This window comes from Parasteatoda tepidariorum, chromosome 2 (genome assembly GCF_982258835.1).
Source record: "Parasteatoda tepidariorum strain Cologne lab strain chromosome 2, Ptep-v5.0, whole genome shotgun sequence".
Classification (NCBI taxonomy): Eukaryota; Metazoa; Arthropoda; class Arachnida; order Araneae; family Theridiidae; genus Parasteatoda; species Parasteatoda tepidariorum.
In genome coordinates this window covers 61,160,602-61,185,781 of record NC_141756.1, presented here as the reverse complement: position 1 = coordinate 61,185,781, position 25,180 = coordinate 61,160,602, and the positions used below count along the sequence as shown (strand labels likewise).

Below are 25,180 nucleotides of genomic sequence, written 5' to 3'. Positions count from 1 at the left end.
AAGTAGAGTCGGTTGGGGTCACAGTGCTGACTATTGCCACCATCTGTTGCAAGGATGCTTAACTTCAATATTATTACTTTCTATTTGGTGGTTTTGGTGGTTTAGAGGCCTATTTATTGGTTTGTGTTCCGTTCCTCAACAGTTCGAAACGGGACAAATATATCGACGTGTTTATTGAGGATGAATAGAATCGGACTAAAAGCCATGAAGCTATAACTAAACAACAAGCAACTATAGGACCCAGTCCTAACTATTAAATATTTAATAATTGCTTGATGCTTAAAAGAAACCATGTCTGCAGTATATATTTATGATATGCTTAATAAATGGAAAAAGTAATCATGAAAGTATAAGGCAAAAACTTATAACAATCTAAAAAACGCTAAAATAAATCAGTAAATAAATAAATAAATAAATAAATAAATAAATAAATAAATAAATAAAAATAAAATAAAAATAGATGGATAAAATAAAAATATTAAGGATGAAAAAGAAAGAAAAAAAAACAAAGAAATATGTCACATACTAATAAGAAATGAATAATAAAAGCAAAATAAAGACTAGTGTACAAAAAAAAGTACAAAGCAAAGTGACAAAAAAAGAAAAAAAAACTATTCAAAAATGCAGCAAATAATTAAAGCAAGGACTACAAAAGTCAAATATAATTGTTTTTAGAAATAATTTCTTAACGTACTGACACAAATATAAGTATTAAAATAGAATTACACATCGTTCTTTAATTAAAATCCTAAACAAGCTGACAATAAATAAAAACCATCGAGAACAGATGAGAGCATAGAGTACAAACTAATGATAATCAATATTCCGCAGACAAATGTTTAAGAGACTTCAAAGAATACTTTCAGTTACAGGGAAACTATAACTAAAAATATTCCTAAGAAACAACTATAACTAGCAAGACGAACAATGACTAAAAAGAAACAACTACGTGGCTAGCTCGAACTAACAACTATTTAATAATTGATAACAGGCATAACTAGTAGCTATGATGCTTGATAAAAATTATGTCTACAGCGTATACTTATGAAGAGCTTAATAAATGGAAGAAAATAAACATGAAAACTTAAGTCAAAAACGCGTAACAATCTAAAGAAACTAAAAATAAAAAATAAAAAAAATAATGAAAATAATTAATAAAATAAAACAAAAACAAAAATAAATAAAATAAAAATATTAAAGGTGAAAAAAGATCAAAGTAAAGAAAGATGTCACAGAACACTACTAATTAAAAATAAAACTAAAATAACAAAACCAAAATAGAGACTGGAGTACAAAAAAAAAAAGAACAAAGCAAAGAGAAGTGACAAAATAAACAAGAAAAAGCATTAAAAAAATGCAGCAAAAATCAGCAATTAATTAAAGCAAGGACTACAAGAGTCAAATATAATTGTATTTAGAAATAATTTCATAACGAAATAATACAAACATAAGAATCATAATAACATCGTACCTTGTTCTGTAATTAAAATCTCAAGCCAACTGAGGATAAATAAAATCCACCGAGAAAAGATGAGACCATAGAGTACTAACTAAATGATAATCTATATTCCGCAGACAAATGACAAAGAGACTTCAGCAGAGAGTACTACCGGTTAGAGAAAGTGAACATCATACAGCTTGAAAGGTTACAAGATAATCTGTTCAACTTCAGTAAAACTGCGTTAACTGTTATGCCGTGGCGGGAAGACCCAACTCAATCAGGTAAAAATGATTCTGAGAAGTTGATCGGAAGGAAAGAACGTCTCTTGTGACGTATAAACTCGTCAAGGTCTTCTGACAAGGGTTGATGTTTCATAAAAGGGAAACATTGGATAAGGGAAATGTGTATGAATAAATAAATTGCGTATAATTAAATAAAGAAGCACGTGGTATTATTATTGCTATTTGAACTTTGTTTTTCTATAAGGAACATTCATTACCAATCTAAGTGTACTTTTTAAAGATTTTTTACTAAACTCATGCTTAAATATTAGAATAGCAGAGGAATGGAATATCATAATTTTGATGATATTTGATAAAGTTTGATGTCCATGTTAGTGCGCTTGATGAACCAAGGCCCACCCCAATGAATCCCGTAAAGAAAATCAATAATTAGAACGTTTTTTTCTTTTTCTTGCGAGGCTTAAAGCCACACTATTAGTTGAGAACTTGGGATATTTTTATTGAAATGAATTTCTATAAATGAAGTGTACATTCTTATTTTATTTCATTTCATTCCGCTGAAATTTGTGCAAGTGAATAAAATACGTTAGTATTTCTTGACTTGAAATGAAACTGCCAACAGCAAAACTAGAATTTTGTAAAAAACTGATGAATAATGTAAATCGATAAGAAGGACAAAAAGAGTAGCAAAAAACCTGAAAAAAAGATAGGGCCACAATTGCCACCTTCAAAGAAAAAAAATAAATAAAAAATAAGTAAATAAAAAAAATCAAATACATAAATAATAAATAAATAAACTTAAAACAATTACATTATTAAAAAATTTATTTGTTTTCCAAATTTAGTGCCATTTCAGAAATATCCTATATGCAACAAATCGAAATTTTAAAAATCGAAATTAATCAACACTGTTGGTACAATTTTACATAAATTTTGCAGAAATATAATATTTTCGTATTAAGTAAAGTGAAAGAAGTTGTTTTTGTTTGTACCACTAGTTTCGTGTACTAACTCTCAAGTATTTAAATGAAATGCATCGTACTGTGCATATAATTAATTAATTTCTTATCATTGGTTAATTTTTTTCTCTGTCAATAATATTCTTGTTGTGTCTGGTGTAAACTACTTCTTTAGTTCATCAATTGGTTGTACACTGCGCAAAAAAAGAAGGAAAAAAAAAAAGGATTACCCTGAATAACTTTTGATCTAATGATTGGATTTGCACATTCTTGGACTCAATCTTAATGGCTTAAAGAAATGACCTTAAATATGCTAATTAATAAGTGCAGCCGATATTTTAAGTCACGAGATCAGACTCAAAAACGTGCTTTCTTTGAATAAACATATCTTTTTTCCCGATGGATTCCGATTTATGACCCCCACTATGCATGGGGGGTTGTCGCAATCTGGGAAATTTGGTCCCAATAGTTTGGTCAGGTAAACGCTCCAAAATTTGGAGCCCTTAATGTTAACTTTAATTTTAACGGATTTCGCAACATCTCTAGAACTTTTTAAACGAATTGAAAATTTTTTACACTCAATTATAAAATTCGTTTATCCAAGGATAAATTCCATGCAAAAAGTAACTTTTAGTAAATATTTATTATTTTTTTTATCATTTTATTTAACAATAGTCGAAAAAATTTAAATTATAAGGTAAAAATTTTTTTGCATTATTTTAAAGAACATAATTTTACATGACATAATACAAAATGTGAGCAAAATCGGTTGAATAATTTCTGAGAAATTGAATTTCCAAAAAGTCAGGTATTTAAATTTTTATTTGAATTTAAGTTACATTAGTATATTTGAGGTCACCCCCTCGAGCAATTAAGATGGAGTCCTAGAACGTAAAGATCTGATCATTCGAACAAAATATCAAAAGTTATTCAGGGTTGTCCATTTTTTTTTGCGCTCTGTTTATTATACAACCAAACATGGTTAAATTCTTTATACTGCTACTGAAGATCGAATACAAGCCCATTTCAAAGACAACCCAATGGACCATTGGGGCACAAAGTAATAAATGTCTAGTGGACTGCAAAAATTTTCGAATTAAATTACGGTACCTGCAATTTGGGTGCATCATCCGTAAAAGACTTTTTTACAGTGAAATATCATACCGTAGTTTTTACAGTAATATTTATTTTGTAAGAGATATTCAACGATTTTAGGGTAATTATTACTGTAAAAATTACGATATGTCAGATTTTTTGTTCCGTAACATGTTCCGGTAAAATGGATTACTATGCGATAAAGGTCCTTAGTGTTTGTAGTTTAAACCGTAATTTGATACAGAATTTTTTACAGTGTAGTACATTTATGAAGTAAAATACTTACATAAAGATGATGCTATTTTTGAGTTTTACGACATCAAATTTTTATGGTCATTAATGCGCTAGTTAGAACTTCAAGTCAGCTATATTTATTTTCGTAATTGATACTTTTTCTAAAATAAAGTGATTGCACATATAGTGTGTTAAACTATGGAAGATCTTTTTATTTAATTAAACATTTCGCAAGCAACTCATTATATAAATAGTTTCCAAAAGATACATTTTAAAATCAATATTATAATATTATAATTATGTAAGTTACCTTAACTCAAGACAATTCGGAAACGATTTCGCTTACGTAATTTGTTTTTATATCGATTCCGCTCTTTCAGAAAATGCTTCAGAATTAAAGTTGTAAATAAATTTTACGCGCAACTTTCAGCTGTCTTCAGCCTCACTTAACATTATTGGTCAGAATAATAGAAGAAAAGCATTGCGGTTTTTTTTTTTACGCTTGATAGGCGGTTCGATCGAAGGTCAACCTGTTTCTTTATAGAACTCCGAAGAATGTTTTTATTTTCAAGGTTTTTCCTCCCCTTTGGGCTAATGATATTAATAACTCTTGTATATTGTTAATTGCTGAGGGTATTATATAAAGAGCGGCTGAGAGATAGTGAAAAAAAAAAAAAGAGTTCGATGTGCTTTATAAAAAGAGAATGTAGGCGAGAAAATTTTGAATTAGTTATATAAATATCCTATTTCTTAGAATTTAACTTGCACTTCTGGTTTTAAGAAGTTTTATTATGATTCATCAATATCGTAATGAACATAAGAAACAATTTTGTTATGATTCATCAATGATAAAATGAATAAACAAGTAGTTCAAAATTCGTTTTGTGACAATTGAAATAAAAAATGAAGTCGTTTTAAGGTTGTTAAAACATTAATCACCTCGTCTGCGACAAATACAACAAAAAGAAGTATTATTATGATTCATCAATATCGTAATGAACATATAAAATAATTTTGTTATGATTCATCATTGTTAAAATGAGTAAACAAGTAGTTTAAAATTCGCTTTGTGATAATTGGAATGAAAAATGAAGTGGTTTTGAAATGAATTTTCAATATCAAAAGGAGCACATAAAAGATTTCCAGTAATTTATTTATCTTGCAGGGAAAAATGAAATAGTTATAGCACGGGTAATTAACACTGAAATGAATTACGATATGATGATCTTAGTATTATTCATCAACATTAAAATAAGTAATAAAATAGTTCTATAGTAATTCATTGAAGTCAAAAGAATCAGTGAAGTAGCTTAACTGTGTTGTTATTAGGTTTTACTTATTACTTGTTTAAAATGAAATTAATATTTAGAAGCTGTGAATTGCAAGTTTCTGATTGATGACTGAAATTTCTTCAATACAAATTAATTCCTGAAGCGGAAGTTTCAGTTTTAACGATTCGACTATATCATACATAGACTTTATTTCTAAACAAAAATCTAACATAATTTCTTTCCATTTCTTACGAGGTGTAAAATTATACGAAAATTGCATTTTATGAAAAATACTGCAGTCATTAAACTTTTTTATTTTAAGGTATCCAACTGGGTTTGACACAATATTTTTTAAATATCCTTAATCAAAATTCTAATTTTATTTTTGGTAAGCAGAGGTCCTAAAGTTATAAATCGTAAGATAATTTTAAAAATTTATAAAGTAGTTTTTCACAATAAGGGCAAATTTGAGCATAAAACTACAAATTTATGTCTCGCTTACAGATCAACAACAAATGGTAAAGCATAGATATCAAAATATTTTTTTTCAAGTCAATAATATGATTATCTGTGTTTTGTACTAAATTGTTTAAAAAATTTCAAATATATAATGAAATAGATCGATAAATCCTTTAATATTGATGATCTAAATATTCTCACTTAAAGAATGGTAAAAACAACAAATTCTCCCTTCGACCATAGTTTTCACTTTAAAACATTGCTAACTTTATACAAAATCTGAACATAAAGTTTAACAGAATTCTATTTAAAAGTTTTTTATAACGTGTGTTAGCGTGAAGAGAGTTGCTCAAAATCAACGTTTATCTTAAATATGCAATTACAAAAAAAAAAAAAAAAAAAAAAAAGATCTTTCAGTATGCGAAAAAAACAAACAAACGATAACTTCATTTCTGAAAATTCTAACAGCAAACATTTAGAAAAAGCAAAAATTCAAATAATAATAATAATAATAATAAAAAATTCGTCAAAATCGCTTATTTTTTCCCAGATGGTAATCCTAAGTAAATAATTAAGATTACCAACTGAATCCATTATTACCCCGGTTAGATAATCTTAAACAAATAATTAAGATTTTCTTTATTTAACAAAAATTTCAATTATATATTATTTCTTTAAAGAGACACTCCTTTTTTGGAATAAAAAATATTTGTTTATAAATTTGACGTAATCTTATATTTTTAGAAACACACTTTTTGAATGATGAATATTTGGAGAAAAAATAAGTAAAAATGAAGTTTACAAATTTAATTTTCTTTATCTGCATTAATTGATGGAAATAAAAATAAATAAATGCATTTTATTGATGTGGACATACTTTGTCTTTCCCTGCGTTAAAGCTTATAGACATTTGGATTAGATTAACTTTTCAGTGTTATGGTTATTTTAAGTGTTTGCAAATCTAATAATCGTGTCTTCCCAACTCTATTTTTTACGGTTATTAGTTTTTTTAGCCATAAGCTCTTATTTTTTTCTCAGAAAATAGTTTTAGTTGGCCATTAATAGTAGTTATAACATATTTATTTACCAAATGTATTATGATCATTTTTAATCATTAAAATCTGATATCTAAGAGGGTATCAGTGTTAAAAATGTGGCACCTGGTATACTATTAAATTTTTAAAAAAAATCTTTTTTAGGTAAGTTAAACAGAGTAATTTTTTCAAAAATTTATTTTCTGATGCTATTTTAATAAAATGTTTCGTGGATAATTATGTATTTCAAATAATATCAACATTGGAGCGTTCTCACTAACCTTTATATAATGATAAATGTGTTAAAATTTGGTATTTTATCGTGATGCGTTAGAACATGACATTAAAACCCTTTATTCGGTTAAATTTACCTTTCTTGAATTGTATTTTTTACTAAATGTGCGATAATCAGAACAATATTTTGAAATTTAGAATTTCCGGTAAACCGTTATCATATGAACGAAAAAAATATCAAATGAATGTTTACAATACCGTATATTTTGGTTTTATTATCAAAATTAAGGGTCTTTTTTTTTTTACCAGATGTGTCTTTACCATGCTGTGCGGTAATTTTACCAGACTTTTTTTCACGCGCAATTAAAAATCAATTGTCTGAAACACTGTTTCCAGGACCGAGGCTTTCATCTCCCCCAGGAGGTAATAAGAATGACAATAAGAACTATGATTTGCGGATTAACTATTTACGATTAAAATTTATTATTATTATTATATACTTCTTTTAAGGGGGTAAAATAGTTTATTTATTATAAATTTTTCAATACCGTAAATAACTAAGTATCTAAAATATTATTAACAGTGATAGTGCGTTCTGAATAACTTTTAAATAATCACACAACTATGACGAGGGCGATAAGACCGCCCAATTAAAAATCAATGGTTTAAAACAGAGATGTTTCGGGTCCCAAAATTTTGCAGTGTTCCATATTGCCAAGACTTCCCGGAATTGAAATTCTGAATGAAGTAAGATATGTCGTGCCTAAAAAATTATTCCAGCTTGATTACACAGTAAAAAACTAGGGATCAAATTACGGTACAAAGACCCGGCACATTGAGTTCATCATCCGTAAAATCCCTTTTTACGTGGAAATATTATACCGAAAGTTTTGTTGAAAAATTTATTTAATTAAGATTGATTCAGTGATTATACAGTAATTATTAATGCAAAAATTAACAGGTTACGGTAAAAACGGATTTCACGATAAAAAATATCGACATCCTGACTGATGATACTTTTTACCGTAATTTGATCTGAAATTTTTTACTATGTACTAAGATATTGATAGAATACGGAGACTTGCAAAATTACATTATGAATAGTTTTAAATTTAATTCTGAAAATGGTTATGCCAGAAATAAATGAGTGTACGGCACTTGATAACCGGCACTGAAAACCGGGTACCCGGTCCGGGGAGTAAAATTCCTTTGCCGGGTCCGTGTAATAACCGAGTAATGTATATCTGACCGGATAGGTCAAGTTTAGGGTAATTACCAGGTACCTGGGATCATCTTTAGTTTAAAATACAGTTTTCGGGATTTTTGCTTTTGTTTTTTACCTGAAAAAACAAAAAAGGACAAGATTAACTATTTACGGTTTTAGACATAAAAATCACCAACGAAAGAAAATCAGAGGGCCTGTGAGGTCATGTAGCAGCAACAGTGATGAATTAACAGTTATTTTAATATTGAATTTCACAATTTAAAACATAAGTTTTTTTTAAACGCTTCACTTTAATTTTTGTTTATATCTTGTTCGTTTCCTTTAAATTTTTCGTCCTTCAGCTGATGCTTACTGAATAAGGAAGTTACATAGAAACGGCAAGCAAAAGTAAATTGTCTCTTAGAGTAGAGGTCAGTGAATATCATTTAATTAATCCTAGGAATTATGTATCATAGAATAATTATTATAAGAATATTTATAAAGGAAATTTTTTTATAAAAGCAATCACTTTATAAAGGTTATTGTATATTTGTTATAATAATTCAGTTGTCGAATGTTTGTTGTGTAAAAAAAGATATTCTATGAATAAATGTTTTGTTACGAATGAAGTGTTTCGTTGAGAGTGAATGTTGAACTTTATATGAAGTTTCAAATTTTATATTAAATATTGAATTTAGTGTCAATAGATTTTAGCTGCAAATTCTGTGTTCTTAATAATGATAACTTCTTTGACCACTTATATTGTTCAATAAAAATATTTTAAAATAATAATAGTTTTATTTAAATTTATATGAAAAGAAAGGACAAAGACTTATACTTATTGGTTAAAAATTATGTATTACTGTCTATATTACATATGTATTTCGAGTACTTCTTTTGATGGAGATTATTTGCTTTATGGTATAAATTGCTCCGTACTATACCGAAATTATAGTCTATTATTTATTTAAATTAAGAAAAAATTTATATTAATTCAGAAAATTAGTACATATGAACTTTAATTTACAAAAATAATCTATTTATTAACTTCATGAAATATTTTCAATAGTTAAAGATTAAACTATTGTAATTTTCATTTTTTTTTTCTTTTAGTATTCTAGTATCTTACTACCAAGGAATATATAATATATAATATACACATACACTCATTTTCTTTTGACAAAAACTAATATTTATTTCAAAATTGGATCGAGCACATCGATGTAAGTTTCCATACAAAACCAATTCATCTAACCTTACTCTGATGCTAAATTATACTATATATGGTATTGTAATTGTACTATATTATCGTATGTTGATGACTATCTGGAGAATAAAATAACAATTAGAAGAACTGTAAGTTTTCATACGTAATTCATAATCTTTTATAATTACTACTCATAACTTTAGACAGGCTTTTTACAACTTTCTCCAGAAATTACTTTAAGCTCTTTTCACTTAAGCAAAGTGTATCTTTCTTTTACTAAAAGATTGTTTGTAAACAAAAATAAAAATATGCACAAATAAATAAACCTTCTTTCATCCTCCTCATGGCAATGACCAAAACAACGAAAATGACACAACTTAAAGTAATTTTTGATTAATCAACCAATAATTACAGGAAATATATTGGTGGTGTTTACAAGTGTTTCATGCAGAATATTAGTTCTCCTTGAGAAGCAAATTCGTATGAAGACGTCAATAGCAGCCGGTGTTGAAACCAATCCAACCTTGCGTCTCAAGCGTTACGGATGTCAAGGTTTAATGAGGTGCAAGACGGACCATACTCTCTCATGGGTGGATAGATCCCCTATTATAATTGTATTTACAGAACTGGAACAACCTTTTAAGAAAGTGATAGGTATTTCGAGCGCCAAGTAACCCACTTCCAAATTCAATTTTGTTTTCATCTCTATTTTCTTTGCTTGTTATTTTTCTTTTTTTGTTTCGTTTCGATGTTGTTGATGCGAAATGAAGTTTTGACGGAACGATGACACATTGAAAAAGCAGCATAAAAGAAATGATAGAGAGAAAACAAACAAATGCTTTTAATATGGGTCCATTAAAACATAATGAGTCCTTATGAGTGTTTGTCCGTGAATTTAATGTCTTTGTTTTGAATATGTATGGATTGTGAAATTGCATGTATGTCTTGTTAAACACTTTTTTAAGGTCTTCAAATGCCATTTGAGAGAATAAAAATATTTATAATATATTCAAACGGATTAATAGTTATTAATATTTTTCCCATGGTAATTTATTTTTGCTCTTTTAAATTTAACATATATAATGCAATCAGAAAAAATAAGTAAGAGATTTTCTTAAAATAGTATAGTTATATTATAAAAATATAACTATACAATAAAATATTATTAAAATATTATTAGAGTATTAGTTAAGTATTAAATAAAGCATTACGTTTTTTTAAATATTTTTAGATATTTTTCTTAATCGAAAACTAATAAAGGTATAGTTCTGCCCTCCAACCTAAGAGTTTAGTATTTCCGATGCAATGGTAATTTTTGGAAAATTTGAAACTGTGCAGACATAAACTATTATGGCTACCCAGTGTAACTGCCCCATTATAGTAATAAAGCTAAAAAAGGTAATTTTTCTTTAAACTTCACCACATTACCATAAAATTTAATCTACTTTTCCGACTTGATCCTTTAAAAAAAACCTATTTTTAATTAAGGACTGGGTCGATTTTAATAAATTACTTGGATTCTATTATTTAAATGATCAAGACAATCAATAGTGATATCAATTTTGAATTTGCGTCATTTGAGAAGCAAAACTAATTCTTATTTTGAAATTATTCTAAAGCTTACATTCAATGAACACAGAGTATTAAAAAGAAAAGGTTATTAGCTTCAAAATCTATTTAAAAAGTACTTACCAAAAAGTCTGTAATAAAGTAGTTTCAGTTTACGCATAGTGGTTTAATTTTAAATTGTTAAAAACAGCAAAACCGTTGCAAAATACGAAGTACAGTTGTACGTTAGTAGAAATAAAGATAGACTGGTGATCCACTGAAAGAAATATAAAAACTGGATTTTGAAGACTACACAATATTGTTTGCTTGAAATTTTTTAAATTTAGTTTTTTGTAGTCAGGGACGCATTATATAAGCCAAATTCGTGTTTCTTTTCTAAACGAGACATCACCATTTGCGCAATCAGGTTTGACGACTAGCTAATTCTAATAGGAAAAAAAAAGGGCAAAGGCAACACCATTAATATATCTATAAAGAATGCCTTAAAATATATTTCAGCTGCCACTAAGGTAATAAAAATTAGTTGGTTTTTTTTTATAATTCACAGTTATATTGATAAGGATGAGCAATTCTTTAAATAGAATAAGAGGGTGTTATGTAACTTTTAAAGCTAGGCTCGTCTTAAAAGGTGGGAGCAATTACATTTACAGCAGAATTCTGTTGATATTTATGTTACTGATATGCATTCACAACTTAGGTAATATTTTATTTTATTTAAAAAAAATTAATACCATAATAACTTTTTTTTATTGAATTTTGACTTAAAAATTATAAATTTACAAAATTAATCCGGATTGAGTACGCTAAATATTTTGAATTGTTCCTTAGAAATCAAATTTTAAAAATACGACTTTTTTAAAATTTGATTTCTCAGGTACTATTTGACCGATTTTGCTCAGATTTTGTATTTTGCCATGTAAAATTACAGTCTTTAAAATGATATAAAAAATTGCACAATATAAAAAAATTGAATACCTTTCAGTTTAAAATTTTTTCTACTATTGTTAAATAAAATAATAAAAAAAAATATTAAATATTTACAAAAAGCTGTTTATAGCAAAGATTTATCTTCAGAAAAACTAATTTTATAGTTGTGTGAGTAAATTTTTAAAGCAGCTAAAAAGTTTCCTGACATGAAAAGAAAAATTAACATTTAAGGGTCCAAAGTTTGTATCGTGCTCCTGGCTAAATGGCGACCATATTTCCTATATTGCGACTACGCCCTATATTTTGGGGGACAGAAATCCAAATTCGTCAAAAAAAAGGTATGTTTATTTTGAAAAAGTACGTTTTTGTGTCTGATTTCATAACTTAAAATATCGTCTGTACTAATTAGTATAATTAACAAGCCTCAGGTCACCCTCTCATACCATTAAAATTGAGTCTTTTATTGTGAAGATCCGAACATTAGATCAAAAATTATTCAAAATAGTCCTTTTTTCGTGCAGAGTACCTTTATAAATTTTATAATTTGTATTTCACGTTTTTGGGTATGCATTAAAACTAAACTGCTTTTCCTAAAACACCTTCACACATTAATACTACTTATATAATTCTGCCATTATTTAAGGATATTGTCAAATAACCGTCCTTTCTAAACTTTATTTACAACTACTGTATATTCAAATGAAGATTTTACATTATCCAGAAAGATTAATTGACTGAAATATCATTAATATTCTTTCCTTGATCTTTCTTCTTTACGCATACTGAGCATTAATTATTCAAATAAATTATTAAACCTGCGTAATAAAAGCAGATGGAAATTGTAATGAAATTAAATTAAACTTCTAGAGATTCGCTTACACTGTAAGAAGTTCCGGATCAAATTATAGTATAAAATACCGGCATCATCTGTAAAATCCATTTTTACCGTAATAATTCTACCGTAAAATATTATACATAAATTTTTACAGTAATATTTATTTAATTGCAGTGATTTTACGGTAATTATTTAAGTAAAAAATACAGTACTTCAGGTTTTTTGTAACATGCTCCGGTAAAAAGGGATTTTACAATAAAAAGTAACCGGCAGCCTGAGTACCGGTACTTTTCACTATAGTTTCATCCTGAATTGTTTATACTGTAAACTTTACAGTGTATAATGCCACTGCTCAAGGTTACGGGAATTTCTTAGATACGCCATTGCAAAATACCAGTGATAAAATATTTTTATTAAATTATGGTTAACGATTACAAATAATGAAAAGAATTTTTTTTATTTAAAATTGGAAGGAAGTAGAGCTACAGTAAGGTCCACGCACTTAATTAAATTATTTTGAAATAAAATATTTGTTATCACCGAAATTAAAATATTAAAGAGTAAAAAGTAACATTAAAAATTTAATTGTAAATTAGATAGCAAGGAAGAAATTAGTTTCCTAGTACATTTGATGCATAATTATAATCAGAGTATTCAAGGTGTTTCAAATTTATGAATTTTGAGCAATACTAGGCAATATTGATCTAAATAAACTTTTCAGATGAGTATCGAAAGTAGATCAAAAGAGTACAACGTATAGGAAAGTACTGGTTTTCGTAGAGGTATCAAGATTAAATATTCAAAATAAAATTTGAAATTTATCTTTTAAAAATTTTTTCTAGTTCCCGCATTTTTTTCTACCTCAGTGTTCTAAGTTAACTGTGAATTTATAAATTTTAATTTTATTGATATAAAATTTTAATTTTTTTTAAAATTTAACATTGCCCCAAACAAACACAGAAAATTTATTAAAATTCAGTGAATAAGACTTTGCGTATCGAATATTAAATATTACAAAAACGAAAAAAAAAAGAAAAAGTATGAAAGAAGTAGCTGATTTTTTAAACAGTTTTTCTTAAAAAATTAATTTCAGAAGAAAAAAAAATCAGAAAAAATAGATGTTTTAAAAAGCTACAATATTGGTTTCGAGATAAAGCCTGCTAGTATTAAGCAACGCATGATTGATTAACAGTTACTGACCTTAAATAAAATGTCATAAAACAATGAGAGTTGAGGCTTTTCAGGGGAGTCTTATTGTTGTAATAACAATTTTGTTGGCTCCCTTGGTGAGAGAAGGAGAATGAACTCGGTTTATAAATTTTAAAGTGAGAAATGACCGCACTGTAGATTTTTTCCTTTGCTAATGTCAACTAAGGTAATTTTTTTTATAAATATATCAAAGATCTAAAAAATTTTGTTTTTTTTTTTTTAGATATGGGTGATTGAAGTTAAAATTATTGTTAAATATTATTTTGGCAAAGACATTTTTCTGGTATCCCCTGTTTTTAGCTATTTCGTCTTTTGCAAGAAGAATTTTTTCAGCATTTTTATCAAAGCATTTTGGTAATGTTTTTGACAATATTAACAATATAATATGGTTTTATAATGTGTGATAAAATTAGGTAAGTGTGGAAAAATTTGGTAATTTTATTACGACACCTTTGAACATGGTATGAAAACCATTTATTCGGTTAAATTTAATTTTCAATTTTGTATTTTTCACTAAATGCGTGGCAATAAGAAATACTAATGGTATAAATACATATTGTATAAAAAACACTAATGGTATGAAAACCATTTATTCTGTTAATATTAATTTTCAGTTCTGTATTTTTCCCTAAATGCTCGGCAATAATAATTTTGAAAACCCGAATTTCCGGTTAACCGTTACCATATGAACGGAAAATTTAACTAAATAAATAGTTCTGAAAACCATATATTTTGGTTTTAATAACCATAATTATCGACGCTTTCACCAGAAATTCCATTACCATACCGTACGGTAATATTACCAGAATTGTTTTCTCTGAGCAAATTTCGATTCTGATTAAGATTTATATAAATTTAACTTATACACGTAACATTTAAATAATTTTTTATTAAATAATGTTGGTTTCGCGCTATCCTCTTTAGTTATTTTTTTAAAAACTTAATATAATTGCCTTAAAATATTGCTATTAATTTTTTCTGTTAGATTAAACATTAATTATTGAACACTGATTACAAATTAAATGTTTCTTAAGAATTTAACGCAGTGACTTGATCATGAAGTATAACAAATTAATAAATATCATTTACAAATTTAGATTGTGATTAAGATTTATACGTATCCATCAACTATATTTAAACAATGTATCATTTGATAATATAAGTCATTTGATGACAAAAATGACAAAGTAACTTCCTTTTTTAGTAATGCATTTCATTTCCGTAAAAATTGTTTTTTTCAGATTATGATACATCACATTCTCTAACTCTCTTTCCGGTAATTATTATTAGGATTAATTAGAGAAGCAATGATGAGAAAATTAGAAAGAAAAGCATGTAAAGTGACGATTCTTCAGAGAAATAAAAATTCAGGTGAAATTATCGTAGTCTATGGTAATGACATTTTTGGTTAAGAAAAAAAAACATAGGTTGATAAAACCAAAATATACGGTACTTAAACCATTCATTTGTTAATTCTCCTGCTTCTAAAGGTTTACATGTAAAGGTTTACTTGAAACTCGAAATTATAATTCTCACGACCACTCATTTGGTACATACAAAACTGAAAAGTAACGGTTATTTATGTCTTGTTCTAAGGTATCATGTTGAAATTGCCAAATTTTACCACATTTATTAAATTATAATGCATTTCGCAAAAACATGTTTTATTATTAATTTTACCAAAGTCATTAAAGTACTTTGATAAAGATTTCCGAGCTTTTTGATACTCCCGTAGAGCCAGAATAAATAAAGATTTTTACCTTGTTCTTTTTAAAGCGTTTTACCTAAAGCTTTTAGCTTGTACTTAGGACAATACTATTTTTCTCTGTGTGATTTGTTCATAATTCAGCAATATAAGAAATTTATTCTTTTTTATTCCTTTAATTCTCTATATAATTCTCTATTTATTTAATTCCTTATGTATAATTCAATTTATTTTCCACTTTTTTCAAACAATATAAAAATTTTGGTACAAAACTGATAACTTAACTTAATGAAAATTGACGTTTAGTTAAGGAAAAAAGGGTTACTTCATAAAAGAAAAAAATTAATGTTAAAGAAATCGCTTTCAAAATATGACTAATTATTTTTACGCCTCTTCTACTTTACACCTTATTCTTAAACCACAAGTGTTATTCATAATCTATGTTTCGCAAGTGTTCAGCTCCTTTATTGAAAAAGTTTTGTGAATAAATAATTTATATGATGTTTTCACTACACTACTTTTAGATTTTTGAAATGTAAAATAAATGTTATATATCATGAGAAAGCCAGCCACACGATCCTCCTTTTTTGTGTAAAGAGCGACATCTGTTTTTGAAATATGCAACTACAGTTCATCCTGGAACATTAAATGTTCTTATACATTTTAGGATTCTAAGATATAAGGATATTTATAATTATTTTTTTAAAAGAAAAAAATAGCTAAATACAATACATCGAAGACAAATTAATTTTTTATTTAAATTTTTTTTAGCTGAAGAATTTGTTTGGTACTCAAATACAATTAATAAATAATAATCTTGTTTTAGATTGAAATTTTTTCCAGAAAATGTAAGATATTATGTTAAATATAAGGACTAAATTTTATATATTTTTAAATGATTAACATAAGTATTTTATGTTAAAGATTTAGAAATAGTATTTTTTAAAACAGAATTGTATGACAACAAAAACACTTTAATTTTCCTTCTTTTTAAGACATTGTTTAAATTTCCTGAAATTTTAATTATAAATTAAAATTTGCAATCTATAAATTTATTTAACGGCGATAATTTAAAGGTGGTAATCCTATAAATACATTTACAGGTCAACCTATAAATGTATTTACAGGTTGAATACATTAAATGTAATTATTAATCTTTTTTTTAATACTATGACAAGATTTTGGACGATAACGGTAATATTTTGTAACAAATGTTAATAAGAAATTTAATATTGAGCAGGACATTTTCAACAAGATAGTTAAAATGAAAAAACTTCGCACTTGATTGATAGGATAGAAAAAAATTGTAAAAAAAAGTCTTTCGATCATGTTAACATTTTGTCGAAAAAAAAGTATTGGAATTATTTGAAAAGCTTTGTTAGCTTATTCAGAGAGAGTTTATCTACATTCAAAAGCACATTTATGAAAAGTAAGAAAATGTTGCTCTTCCTATCATGCGACAATAAATATATAAATATCTTAGATATGAAAATCTAAACTAACTAGCAGTTGTCTGAAGTTATTGATTTTAAAATTCGTACTATTCTCTCATATTTAGTTAACACACACTGTGTAATAAAATAAAGTTAATTATCACATAAAATCTTCTGAGTAAATTTTTCATAGTTATGAAATTTCTTACATTCTTATATTTCAAATAAATTCAAAATTCGTATGTTTTAAATAAAATAAATTCATTATTATAAATCGTATATTTCGAAAAGGACAAAATTTTGGAGCTAAAAGTGTGCAGGTGGTTATTGTTTTCATCTATAAAATTTCTGATTTAACATTGATTGTTTGAGCACTTAGTTTGTCCGTTGCCCTCGTTTTGGTGAATGGGATATCAATCAAATCTTTTCTTTTTAATTTTGAAAGTCACAAGATTGATTAAAATTGGCCTGATTTCCCAATCTTTTAAAATTTATTTTGTGTATGACTATGAGTAAACAGTATGTGGTGTAGTAATTACCGAGCTACTTAACAAAATACATCTTAAACTGTTGAAAAACAATAGCTATATTTAACTTGTAGTAATGGATCAACACAGATTTTGACCGTAAATTGGAAAATTACAAAATGCAGCAGTTAAGAAAGCATACTAATGTCAACGACGGTAATATGTTTAACATACGTTATAAAAAAGTTTTATAATTTGATATCAAACATAAAATATTAGTTTATGATATACTAAACTAAATAAATATAATTGTGGATTATTTAAATACTATAGTACGAGTATACTGTGTGCATAATGATGTAATAAAATACTTTTATTTGTTCAGTTAGAAATTTATAATTCTACGATTCCACAGAAATTTTCCGAGCAAGAATTGTGCACATAGTTGTATGGTACAATCATGCAATTAAAAATGGACTTCGTAATTGATTTTTTCTCAAAGACTATACACCCTAAATATCTATCATTCTCCTGAAATTTTACCAAAAAAATTAGTTATATCTGGATTGATGAAAATGCAATAATCAGGTTTCAGAAAGCTAAACTGAATCTTTTCTGATACAGTCAATGGATGTAAGATGATACGTTAAACTATTAAACAAAACATTTTATTAAACGGCTGAATTTGAATGTATGTTTGATATACTTCAAAAAAAAAAAACTTTGGCTAAAAAAAGGAAAAAAAAAACTTAAGCAACTTAAATTAAAAAAACTAAACTTAAAAAAAAATGGACTTCGTTATTGATTTGTTTTCAATGACTATACACCTTAAATATCTATCATTCGCCTGAAATTTTACCAAAAACATTAGTTATATCTGGATTGATAAAAATGCAACAACCAGGTTTCGGAAACCTATACCGAATCTTTTCAGATACAGTCAATGGATGTAAGATGATACGTTAAACTATTAAATAAAACATTTTATTAAATGGCTGAATTTAAATGTATGTTTGATATACCCCAAAAAAAAACAAATTTAGGCTTAAAAAAAAACTTAAACAACTTAATTTAAAAAACTCAACTTAAAAAAAAAACAAAAAAAAAAAAACGTTAACCATAAATATGCTGAATAATTAGTACTACTAAGTTAGAGAAACATATACAAAATCGTATTTTCTATGAACATAAAAAATACTTTTTCAACAGATGTGTGTTTATTGATCATCAAAATAAGGGGAAGGGGTAACAGCAATCCAGAAAATATGGTTTTTAATAATTTTGGCTGGAGAGTTGTCGAAAGTTTAGGGTTAATTTCACGTTCTGCGTATATATCCATATCTCAAAAAGTGCTAGAGCGAATCGATAAAGCGATTATAATATTCGTTTATCCAACAATAATTCTTCATAAAAAATAATTTTTAATAATTATCTACTCCTGATTATATGGTTCAATGAGGGTAGGAAAAATATTGAATAGCTAAGGTGTACAAACATTTACATCATTTTAAAGTATGAAATTTTAAATATTGAAATACAAATTTAAGCGAAATAGATTTAATTGTTTCAAAATTATAATTTTTTTTCTCTTTAAAGAAAAGTATATTTTTTTAAATTACATTTCTCATGAACTACACGATCGATTTTTTTCAGCTTTTGTATTTTACCCTTTAAATTTTGTTACGAAGTTTTGTTTTGTTTTGTTTTGTTAAGTTACAAAGTTTTAAATTTTGTTAATCTTACAATTCAAATCTTTAGTGGCCCTAATTAAAAATGTTAAGGCAATAAACTAATAAAAAATAACGTTAATACCTTTGGATAAATTAACTTTATAACTATGTGCAAACTTTTTCGATTTGCTTAAAAAATTCCCTACATATTGTAAAATACGTAAAAAGCGAAATTAATTTGTGGAGCTCGAATTTTTGATAGCTTTCTTATTTAAACACTTGGAACCATTTTATTAAGAATGCGCTTACACCTGATGTTTTAATAGTCAAAATTCGAAGTCGAAATCAGTAAAAGAAAATATGTTTAAGAAAAAGAAAATATGTTTAAGAAGCAGCTAAAGCGTCAGAGGCTTTATAACTTTATGTATTTTTTTTTAATTTGCCAACTGTTTAATAATCTTGATATCTGATATTAATTTATAGAGAAGCTAGATGGGTCTTTTTATTTTTAAAAACTCATAGTTGTAAAATATTATGAAATCAAATCCTATTACCCCATTTTATTTGATAAAGTAAAATACAGTACTTTACGTTACCGAAATACAGTAAATTAACCTTAAGGTCTGATTAACTTAAACTTTAAGATAGAAACGTCTATTTTTTAATTTGCCTGCTGCTTAATAACTTGGATTGCTGGAATTATTTGACAGAGAAACTAGATTTTTTTATGTCATTAGTGTCAAATGTTATAAAATCAGTTCCTTACAAGTTTAATTTACTATGCCTATGTATAAATAATAAAAACAAAACACAGCATCCACAGTTTCCTTGAGAGTGACCTACGAACAATGGATAACCGAAGTCCCAGAGTTAAATTCATCATAATATTTGATTTTGTATTCATCTACATTCATGTAGCCTTTTAGCAAAAGGCAATTTCTTCCGGTATAAAACACCCCTAAACTTTAAAAAAATGGTTTGTTATTACCAGAAAGAGTAATGCGATATTTGTTCCTAGCAATATGACGCATTGTTTACTTTGTCATTTATTTCATGGCTACCATTACGTAAAGAAATGTCCCTTTTTTTATTGTAGGATGAGAATTCTTTTTATGAAACTCTGAATTACTTTGGTGGGAGAATATCTAAGCTTTTCTGTGGCATTATTTTAGAGCATATTTTGTTTTCATATCCACAACCTTTCAGTTCCATTGCCCCCAAAAAAGTAGATAACATTTTGTGTTTACAATACGATATCAAAATAAAATTGTTGATCTAGACCAGTGTTTCCCAAACTTATTACTTTTGTGTACCCTTTCTAAATTTTTTGTTACGCTCTGTACCACTAATACGAAAATTAATGTATTTTTTACTATGAAAAAATTGCACAAAAGTTAAAACTCACAACTGGCTGTTGACACCATTAATTATGAACTGTTAACTCTGCAAAAAATAGCCAGTAGAAAAATACGTAATCGTAAATTGTCATGGCTAGCTTTGTTTTTAAATAAAAGTTTTTGAAATTTTCGTATGTTGCGAGATATTTCGCATAAGAAAGCATACCCCAACTAAACTGTTCCCGTGCCACTGGTACCACACTTTGGGAAACACTGATCTAGACAGAAGCAAAATAGATTAACTTCCGGACTGAGCACCTGTCAAAAAATACACGAAATAAAAAAGATGACCTCAAATAAAGACTTCGAATCAAATAATCAAGAAACCTCTAATTTTATCAATATAAGATTCGGAATCATCTATTTCTTTATCAATTTCTTTTTCATCTCGAACTTCCGAAAACAATTCAGCTCTTACATTTTCTTCACATACAAGTAATTGCTTACCTTTTTCTGATATGATTCATAATTTCAACAATTTCTCTTCATCGTTCATATTAGTCTCAATTTTTGCAAAATCATTGCATGACTGAGTAAACAATCTACGATGCTGTGTTCTCACTTGCTTCATTACTTCCATTTTCACTCAGATTCAGTAATAGTCGCTTTCTAAAATTTCAACAGAAATTCAAAGTCCTGTCGCGGACGCCATATGTCAAAAAATACAAAATACTTACTGACCTCAAATAAAACTCAAAGGACTTCGAATCAAATAATTAAAACTCTACTATTACGTTTAATATAAAAGGAAGATTTATTAACTATGCAATAAAATTATAGCATCGCAGTTCCAAAAATTCAAAAGACAAATCTTAAACTCTCTCAAAAACTATTATTTACATTCTAAACTTACCATGGCAACCACCAAAACTCTTCTCGTTGCCATCTTTAAATAGGAACAAAAATAGGCTGCGCATAAGCACATAATATTTCACAGCTCCTGTTTCGTAATGCTTGTAATCATATTAAAATTTTTAGCATATCTTAACACCAAAAAGTTGGTAACTATTAAACACCAAAGTGATGTAGAACCACTGACACTGTACATTCGCGCACCTCGCTTACATTGTAAAAAACTCGGTAAATCTCTAACAAATATTTGGTGAGAAGTTTCTTATTGTATAAAAGTTTGTATCAGATACGTTGCACCAAAAATTGGTAGTAGGATCAAGCAATGCCTCCATGGTGCTACTGATTGCATCAAAATTTGGTGAAAAACACGAAATTCTGACGGTAAACGTTAAGTGAATGATATTTGCTTCCTGCGCCATGTTTTTTTCTTTACAGCTCGGTTTCGTTGTATCTAGATTTTAACACAAGTTGTTTAGAGTATCAACTTATTTAGATAGGTAAATATTTTATTTACATTACTTCATTTCTTCAATGAAGTAATGTAAATATTTTATTTACATTACTTAAAGTTCATTTCTTTTATGTCGCCTTTGAAAATTTGGTTGTTGGTATAATACGTTTGGCGGTATGTCAGGAAATAACCTACTTACAGTAAATATTTTTCTTATCTTTTGGTGATAATTAAATACCAATTTATGGTGCAACCTTACCTTGCATTTGGGTGCTTTAAAATATATCTAATAATGGTGCAAATTTCCTCTTTTAGGTGCCACATGATGTTTGGACCTAGCGAAAACACCAAATCATAGCAAAATTGAACTCCATTTTATGTAGCTAGCAAATGAAAACCAATTTTCAGTACTACGTAGCTCAGAATTCGTAACAGTGTAGTGAAATATATAGAATTTCCTTTACATTATTTATTATTATGTGGCATTATTTTGGAGTGAATTTAGTTTTCATTTACACAACGTTTAGTTTCATTTTCATCATTTCTGATTCATTTTTAATCATATCATAATTATTCGTTTTTCCTCCTATTTCACCGTCAGTTTCGTAGACATGAGTTTGCTTTGAAATTGCAGGTAATTTCAATTTTACTTCAACACTTCATAAAGGGAATCCGAATTAGTAAAAAATAATTACATTGTTAAGTGATTCTACTCATCTATTTAAGATGAGATAATAAGAATCGAGAAAACATTTAACTCATCATTATTACCATGTCAATTTATTAACCTATATTGAATTATTATTATTTAATTGAGTGTCATGCCATCTAAGAGAAATTATTTATTCTATAACTTGTCAATTTAAGCATTGTATAATATCCACAAATAAAACATGGAACGTTTTTTCAATGCAGCTTATAAAATAAAGAATTAAGTTTGATTTGTGCGTAATTGATGCATAATTGCAAATTCGAGTACACACCAGTTATTGTTTGACAGAAAAATATTCAATCAGGTAATATAATTTATAATAATATCGTACGTTAGGCCGGGATAGCCTGGTCAGTGGGGTGCCGGGCCCATGTCCAAGAGTTCGTGGGTTCGGTCCCCACCGGTCGAAGACTCCCCGTGTAGTAAATGGTGACTGATGCACGTTAAATCCGTTGAGTCTCAAAATCCTCCATGTTCCCATAACAAATCAATACCTCTGGGGGTACCGATCCAGGAGTTTCCTTGTCTTCTGGATTGGTTCAAAATTACAAGGCTACGGCGTTGAACATTAGTAGTCGTAAACCCAAAAAACTGGGTCGACTGTTCAACGGCGGTGATAAAATAAAATAAAATATCTTACGTTATAAATAATTTTTGAACTAATATTTATTTTTAAAATGTCAGAAGTTACATATGACGGTTCATTTTTGAAAACTTGTTTTTTCGACAACTCTAAAGAAAATAAAAGTATACTCTGAGAGAATCAGAGTGAACTGCATGAAATTGTTCAAACTTTTTTAATCTGTAATAAAAATCATGTTTAAAAAAAGAAAAAAGTTATTTAACAATAAGATTTGAAAGGTGCTTGAAAAGTATTGATTTCTGTAATGTTTACAGACAGTGTAATTCTTAGATATAAAGCATGTCAGTTTATGTAAGTTACTTATGACCAACAATGAGTCATAAATTTATAACACAAATCAATAGTGATTCACTACATATTTATAAGTTATAGATAAAGTTTTATTCTGGCTTTAAATTTTTGTTTGTGTTGCATTGAAGCGTGCCTTTAAATATGAGGCAGAGGTTTGATTTTAGAAAAACAATTTTTATGGTGTATCATTGTGTCTTGATTTGAATTGATTTACATGGTCAAATTCATGTTTTATTTGTAAACAGTTACAGTTAAAAATTAAAATAATTGTTTAAGCACACAATTGAAATGGCACAGTTAAAATAATTATTTAAAAGGCATTTATCACATAATATTCATAACAAATAAGTTACTAAAAAAAATTTTAATAAACATTTTATAAAAATATTGCTTATTTTTTAAAATTTTAACTAATATTTTTGATTTTTTAAAGATTTTAATTAATGTTTAAAGTTTTAATTTATGACGCATAATTTTGAAGACTTTGAAAAGTGTTTTTAGCTTATTGGGGATGTAGATTAAGGTCAATAAGCTTATAAAGCCTCTTCAAATCCTGCTTGGAATTACAAGAAACATCGAAAAAGTTTTATTTTCAACCAAACTAAATATTTTGACGTATGTGTTTACATAAAACTTTAGTAAGAAAGATAAATATATCAAGTGATTTCAAAAATATTAATGTAATAAAGCATAGTTGTACATGCTAAAAAATGCTATCAATTTAATTTATACGAAAAAGTGATGTGTTAAAAAATGTGAGAGTAAAATTTGCATTGTAGAAAAAACACCATAGAGTTGATATCACTGATAATATCAGAATATAAAACAGGCCATATTCAGCAAAATTAAAAGTATATATTATAAATATTCTGAGATTATTTATGCAAATGGAATTCCTTTGAAAAAATAAAGTGATCTAACGCAATGCGATTATAATCATAAATATTTGACCTTATTTTAAAAAAAATACAAGTATGTTAGTTTTAACGAAATTGAATGATTAGAAGAATAAACTTAGAAAATTAGAAATAGAAGAATATTATAAAATTAGAAGAATATTTTAAATGATTTGGTTTTGTGTCGTAAATTATTTGCAAACAAAATTAGTGTACGAAAAAAATTGTTCAAGAACGTATTAAAAACTGAATTAAAACAAAACAAAAAAGAGCGTAAATAAAATGCAATTATAAAATATGAATAAAATATTAAGTGAAATTAAAAGTACATATAAATTTGATGCGTGATATGCTTTGTAAAAAAAGGTTGTTAAATAAAAAGGAAACACAAATGTATTAAATACTCTGTGTAACATAATAAAAGGATTCAAAAGTTACTTTTAACATAGAAAAATATCTGAAGCATTTGAAACTGATAAAAATTATGCAAACTGATTTTTATGATTAATAAATTTAATGAGGCAACATAAATAAAATTTAAATGCAATTTCATTTAGTCAAGTCAAAAGAATATAATATAAATTTGATTCATGATTTGCTACGTTAAAAATAATTGCGTTGTTAGAATAAGACACAAGTTTAACATTCTTTGGAACATGATTCTATTTTAACACGGAAATAAATATTTATGGTTTTAAAGCTATTTCAAAGATATGTATTATAATTTTATGATTACTATATCA

The 25,180-nt window shown here is 27.0% G+C and overlaps 1 protein-coding gene across 6 annotated transcripts in view; it reads right to left on the bottom strand.

Moving 5' to 3' along the window:
• Window positions 1-25,180, bottom strand: part of LOC107454807 (ATP-dependent translocase ABCB1) — a 108,800-nt gene that overhangs the window by 47,132 nt on the left and 36,488 nt on the right. Inside the window, exon 1 of one of the 6 annotated variants that reach the window (XM_043042547.3) lies at window positions 11,073-11,265. The exons of 2 other annotated variants lie outside the window; for them this stretch is intronic. In XM_043042547.3, coding sequence (XP_042898481.2) covers window positions 11,073-11,109 — 37 coding nt within the window. In that variant the 5' untranslated portion in view covers window positions 11,110-11,265. Of the gene's footprint in view, window positions 1-1,471; window positions 1,728-11,072; window positions 11,266-25,180 lie in introns of those variants that run through there. 3 more of the 6 variants (XM_043042541.3, XM_043042545.3, XM_071177588.2) reach the window with 3 other exon arrangements.